Source organism: Mizuhopecten yessoensis, unplaced genomic scaffold (genome assembly GCF_002113885.1).
Source record: "Mizuhopecten yessoensis strain PY_sf001 unplaced genomic scaffold, ASM211388v2 scaffold716095, whole genome shotgun sequence".
Lineage (NCBI taxonomy): Eukaryota > Metazoa > Mollusca > Bivalvia > Pectinida > Pectinidae > Mizuhopecten > Mizuhopecten yessoensis.
In genome coordinates, this window is record NW_018479945.1 from 111,581 (window position 1) to 118,338 (window position 6,758).

The 6,758-nt window shown below is 38.6% G+C and overlaps 1 protein-coding gene across 1 annotated transcript in view; it reads left to right on the forward strand.

Moving 5' to 3' along the window:
- The window catches only part of LOC110441678 (potassium voltage-gated channel subfamily H member 1-like), an 82,765-nt gene that overhangs the window by 63,964 nt on the left and 12,043 nt on the right, over window positions 1–6,758 (forward strand). The window contains exons 3-6 of the mRNA XM_021484887.1: window positions 1,074–1,202; window positions 4,228–4,352; window positions 4,623–5,018; window positions 6,278–6,695. Coding sequence (XP_021340562.1) covers window positions 1,074–1,202; window positions 4,228–4,352; window positions 4,623–5,018; window positions 6,278–6,695 — 1,068 coding nt within the window. The remainder of the gene's footprint in view (window positions 1–1,073; window positions 1,203–4,227; window positions 4,353–4,622; window positions 5,019–6,277; window positions 6,696–6,758) is intronic.

The window sequence follows — 6,758 nt, forward strand, 5'->3', positions numbered from 1 at the left end:
CTAATATCGAGTTATCAACAAACCGTGTAGGTTCACTAATATCGAGCTATCAACAAACCGTGTAGGTTCACTAATATCGAGCTATCAACAAACCGTGTAGATTCCCTAATATTGAGCTATCAACAAACCGTGTAGGTTCCCTAATATCGAGTTATCAACAAACCGTGTAGATTCACTAACTTCAAGCTATCAACAAACCGTGTAGGTTCACTAATATCGAGTTACCAACAAACCGTGTAGGTTCACTAATATCGAGTTATCAACAAACCGTGTAGGTTCACTAATATCGAGTTATCAACAAACCGTGTAGGTTCACTAATATCGAGCTATCAACAAACCGTGTAGGTTCNACTAATATCGAGTTATCAACAAACCGTGTAGGTTCACTAATATCGAGTTATCAACAAACCGTGTAGGTTCACTAATATCGAGTTATCAACAAACCGTGTAGGTTCACTAATATCGAGTTATCAACAAACCGTGTAGGTTCACTAATATCGAGTTATCAACAAACCGTGTAGGTTCACTAATATTAAGTTCTCAAAAGGTTATCACGTTAATGTGCTTTCTAAATAATCTATGTTTAAATAACATATTGGATTTCTAAATTTAATATTACTAATTTTATGATTTATCGATTGATACCTATTCCCTGACTGATACGTCTCTAATTTCTTAAAATTCATGTTTCTGACAACACAGGATTATTTAGAATTGTATAATGTCGATCAGTATTCCTTATGTGAAGAAAACAAAGTCAAAATAAACAAAAACAAAAAATTGGAAAAATTCACTCTGGTGATAAAAGGTACTTAAGACTAAGAATAATTTTGTGGGTATTTTAACCTGTGTCGACTCCATTTTCAGCTTTCACAATTTGCCTAATTCGTAATTTTGGAAAATTACGCAGCAACAAAAATGACAGTCTAACTGTATTGCGTAGTTCGGATGTCCTAATTAGTCCTTGTAATATTAGGAATAATACACTATCGCTTATATTCAATAATTAATTAAGTTGATATTAAGTTTGTTATTAATATTACACTAAACCGCCAATTAAATGCTATCCACAGGAACACCGCTATGGCTACTGCTGCACGTGGCACCAATCAAAAACGAGAAGGACCAGGTCGTGCTGTTCCTGTGTACCTTCAAAGACATAACTGCTTTAAAACAACCAATCGACGAGGAAGGTGGCAAGGGTAAGCTAAAAAACAAAAGCAACAGAGATAATGGACATTCAATTAGAAACATAAACAAAGGAATATCAATACACTTTAGATGAGAAAACATCGATCCTAGTGTATACTTACTTTCTCCAGAACTAAAAAGTCCCAAAACAATTTGCCTTGTCAGAATATGACAGCTGATATTTGAAGAATTAAAATAATGTAATTTTATTGAGATATATGAGGTATTGTGCGGCCTGTTATCTAGCGAGAAGGTGGCTCCACTCTACGTTCCCTTGCACATTCCATGGTACTGTGGTGCGCCGGCAGGTTCCTGTCGAGTTTACGGTGATAAATGTAACCACCACAGCTCCCCGTCTCTTTGTCAGGAGTATGGATTCGGCTGTTAATTGTATTTTGGAAACATAGTTTACATATAGTGTGCATGTTTAAACGAAGTTATACCAGTCAAACACGCTTTCTTGCCGCATAAAACTCTGACAGGGGCATAATTACACCATGGTAATACATTACGGCCTAAAAACACAATGATAAGGGATATCTTGCAGTTGATTAACCCAGAAAATGTCTAAAACAGAAGGAGTTTGTTGGACCTTTACTAGTGTGTCCTGGGGAATACAACACGTATACCGCGATTACGGACCTGATATGTCCTGCCCTCCAATCGGCTGCGTGTGACCACGGGCGAATAACGCCTCATCGATTGGCCAGCTCCGCTTGGTGCCAAAATCTCAATAATTGGAAACAGGACTCTCTTGCAGGTCGCTGGGAACTCAGTGGGTACGCTACCGGCTCATAGTGAAAGTTAGACCTATACATTTTTGTGAAGTGTAAATGAGATCAAAACGAAGTGTCAACTAACAATTAAAACTTTTAAACAGACAAATTATCAGTGAGCGTGAGGCGTCATTGCCCTATGAATTTAGACACAAACATTGATATTATTTCTAAAGCTTGTAAAGATGTCACATACGCACCATTGCTCTTGTGGTATTGGAGTTTAGTCTATATTACATCACTAAATTGCTTCAATGTTCAGAACTATTTCTCAGTAGTAAATCGCTTTGTTTGACTGACTCGTAGACCCAGTTGGACCAGACCTCAGACGGAACACACTAAGACTGGTCCAGACCCACCCACTCCATGGCTTCCTGTTGAGAAGTACTGGGCGAGTGCCACTGCGACGCTGGTCGAGCCATGCAATAGTGGGCGACATTGCCACTGCGGCGCTGGTCGAGCCATGCAGTACCGTAGCATATATACATCACCGCCAATGATTGAGCACGTCGTGTAGAACGCTCCGCCATACCATTAATTCAGGCGATTGAAAATAACACCTTCTCCTGAATCGGTGTCATCCTGATTGAAGTCTTTGGAAATCTCAGGAAATAGTCCGACAGAACGTTTCCAATCCAAAACCGTTTACGCTAGGTCTGCGCTTCAATGATCACCCCTCTACAGATAATTGATTAGGATTTCTATCGAGGAATTAAAAGACGTTTATGAATTATTGTTAAGAAAAACGAGACGATTATAGCTGTATTCCTATATAACGATATACCGAGCGTATCCATCACTCCTGGCAGACATGCACATAACCGATTCATTCCGAATGGAACGATTTACCTCCGGAATTGAAACCCAGGCATTTCGTACACAATTTATTTCTATGGGGGAAAGTGCGCCGTTCAAACAATTCAAAATAAAGCAGAACAGTATAATGGGCGTAAAACGTTCGCGAATTAGACCACTGGGAGAGCGGTATACAGCCACATAAACAGGTCTTCTGTAAGCGAGACATCCTCTGACGTACGGATTCGATTTATTGTCAATAATAGTCATGGCATCCTTGGGTTGTTGTCGTGGCATACGGGTACATGGGCACAAACTAGTTTTGTGTAGACATATCATAAACATCCACTTGGAAATCCCGCAGGAGTGCAAGCTAGCCATTACGGAACTCTCGAGACTTATCACAGTAATAGAAGCCAGCCATTATGAAACTCTCGAGACTTACCACACTGCCTGTGTATAAGGGCCATAACAAGATCTTTTCGTACAATGATCGCCTGAAAATTAAATTGCCTCGTCAGAGTTATGATGCAAAGAGAGCTGCGATGTATCAATGGTTTGCCAGGATGAACTGTACCATATCTCGAATCCATTAGATCGGGATCACATTTCTTTTCTTTTCGATGCTGATTTCGCATGCAAGGCCAGATTTTGCGAGCAAACTAAACACATTGTTCGGAACTTGGGGTTCACCAACTCTTACCGATGCTACCATAACATACATATGAGGGGTTGGGGGTATACTATCTGAAGTTGAATCAAATAAAAGTAGAATTGAATTTCACATGAATTTCCTTAAGCAATAGTATTTGCACAAACAATTGATTTGTATATAGGTAGGATGTTCCTCTTTGCTCTACGTATCAATGTAGTGATATCTTGTTCAAAAGCTAAATCAAGTTATGATAACACGCAATCGCAAAATTGTGTTTGAATGATGGACCAGATCACTAACTCTGAAAGTGAATCCAATTCATCATGCCCATTGTCTGGCTAAGACTTTCACGGAATCCATTAGTATCTTCAAAATGCATATTCCAATCGACCGTAGGACACTCTCCATACTCTTGACTCTTTGGCTAAAGTTCTAGATGGACGTGGTTTGGTTTTCGTGTATCATGAACAACAAAAAGAATACGAACATTGGTGAAGCTGCTGAGGTTAATGCTATTTTTGTATAAAAAAATAACAGTTAATCATAGGATATCTGTGTACACGCAGATCCTTCACTATGACAAACATTGAAATAATAACGGAATGCATGTACTCTTGAATTATCCATATGATAAATATTATCAAGAAATCTGTAAAGAAATGCTTCAAAAGTCCATCTTTCTTTATTTTGCTGGAAAACGATGAGCTCCAAATAACTTAACTATTCTATTTTATATCAAAATAAAATATATAAAGGGTTTTGTTAATGAGTTTAAAGCATTAATACTTATACCTCATTGTTGTTATACAGCGGGTATGAGCAAGTTCGCGCGCCTCGCTCGATCTGTGACGCGGAACAAGTCCACCCTACTACAGTTCTCATCACACATACCCAACACAAAGTTCGACAACTCCAAACCCTCACAACTTGCGAACGTAAGTATGGCAGGAGTATTTCTTACATATCATTACTTTAGCTGATAAAGGCTAATGAAATATTATCAGTTTGGCAAAAATGTGTGATATACCAACACGGATGAGAGGCTGATTGTCCTATATTTACATTCCGTCCAAGTTATCGTCATTATTGTCCGAGCGTTGATACTTGTTTATCACATTATAAACATTAAATTATAATTGAACGCTGCATATACACCTCAAGATCATATTCAATGTGATACTGAATTCACTTATGTATGATTTTAGATGATGAACCTGAACGCGGATGTTCTGCCCCAGTATCGTCTAGAGGCGCCCAAGACTCCCCCTCATATCATCCTGCATTACTGCTTGTTCAAAACCATATGGGACTGGATGATACTGACACTTACCTTTTACACAGCGGTCACCGTACCCTACAACACTGCCTTCAGAAACAAGACAATGGACCAGGTCCCACTGCTCGTCCTCGACAGTATCGTGGATGTTGTGTTTTTCGTGGATATTATTCTTAATTTCCATACGACATTTGTGGGTCCAAGTGGTGAAATAATTTCCGATCATAAAATAATTCGTATGAACTATTTGAAAAGTTGGTTTGTAATAGATCTGCTGTCGTGTCTCCCGTATGATGTCTTCAATGCCTTCCAATATGTAGATGACGTAAGTATAATATTGATGTCATTCTCTGTCAAGTTGTTGAAAGTTGACCTAGTTTAATACCCAATCTGTTGTTACTAAAAGTAATGAAGTAGCATCAGTATAAAGGGTTTTATAGGCATCACTTCTCTTAAGCTGACGCAGAATTTCACATGTTTCGGAACACGAAGCCATGGATTGTCTTTCTGTACGTCAAGTCCCACTAATGATTCTAAAATAGACGTAAATACTGTAAAAGAGCTATCGGCATCGCCTTGGTAATTTTTCAAATGTGTATTTCTGTATTTCATATTTCTTATGATTTGTTTGCCTGCTCGAATATATTGTACCAATGATAGGGAAATGGGAGAACGGGGATGACTTTAGGAGGGAGCATACACTATTTATTTCCATTCAAAGAATCAACCCGAAGTAAAACCCAAATATGGGAACTAATAATCTAGTCGCAACATAGAATCTTAATCTTTAAAAAGGGTGGCCCATGTAACACGCGTTGCAAAAGGAGGACATGGGATTAATTGAATATGACAAAAGTCTTGAATTTTCCATTTTGACATACTTTCCAGTGCATAAAAAGCATCCTCCGGGTTTAAAAACATTCCTTAACTTAAGATTTTCAATTGAAAACCTTGAACAACACAGGGTTTCCTTAACTCATAATTCCACTGAAGTGTTCCTTTTGGATATTTCCCTTTTATGGGAATTTATTGCGTAAAGGATCTTCATTCGTGTTTTGAAACTGGGACCAGACGCTATATAAAATATTCTGACATATATGTTATGAAGGCATAAGAGTTCTGAAATATGAAGTATAAATGTCCTTTAAGTAGGTCGTATGGACAATGAAGGAATCATAAAGAAACAACACTTCTCCCCTACATCCCGCTCACTGAAACACTGCAGGGGACACCTCTCGTTCAGCCTTGAGTTTAATAGGTTGAGAAATGCCAGGTAGAAGATTTGTATTGAGTCGTCGTCTCGATAGGCTTTTTAACAAATTCAATCTTTTGCTTTCATGCATCATTATGTGCGTCAACTTGTGAAGAAAACCATTACAGTATTGCTTGAAACGCCAAGAAACAAACAATCTTTATATCTTGTCTATAATACAAAATGTAGAATGTACTCAAAGGAAAAGGCAATACCTTAAAATTTGGAATGAAACAACATTTTCCCCATTTGTCAAGAATTCATCACAGTATAGAAATATGTTATCGTATGGTTTTGTGTTTTTACCGTGTGGCTTTTTCTGTCTATTTCAGGGGATAAGTACACTATTCAGCGCTTTAAAGGTTGTTCGTCTCTTACGGCTCGGGAGAGTAGTCCGAAAGTTGGATCATTATCTAGAATATGGAGCCGCCATGCTTGTTTTGCTCATTCTTGTTTTCATACTGTTTGCTCATTGGTTTGCTTGTATATGGTATTCTATCGGCCTAACGGAACTTCAAAGTGGTCTGGAATATGGCTGGCTTTCCACACTAGCAAATACAACTTTTGAACCTTTTACATGGACTAATACCACCGCAAAAACTGCGCTCACTGGGGGCCCAGGCAAGGGCATGCGTTATCTCACCTCGCTCTACTTCACGTTGTCATGCATGACTGGTGTCGGCTTCGGTAATGTGGCAGCGGCAACAGAACACGAGAAACTGTTTTCGATTTTCATGATGATAATCGGAGGTAAGTATTGAGCGATCAGTTGTTTGACATAACTATATCGATAGCATTGACTCCTAGTAAAAA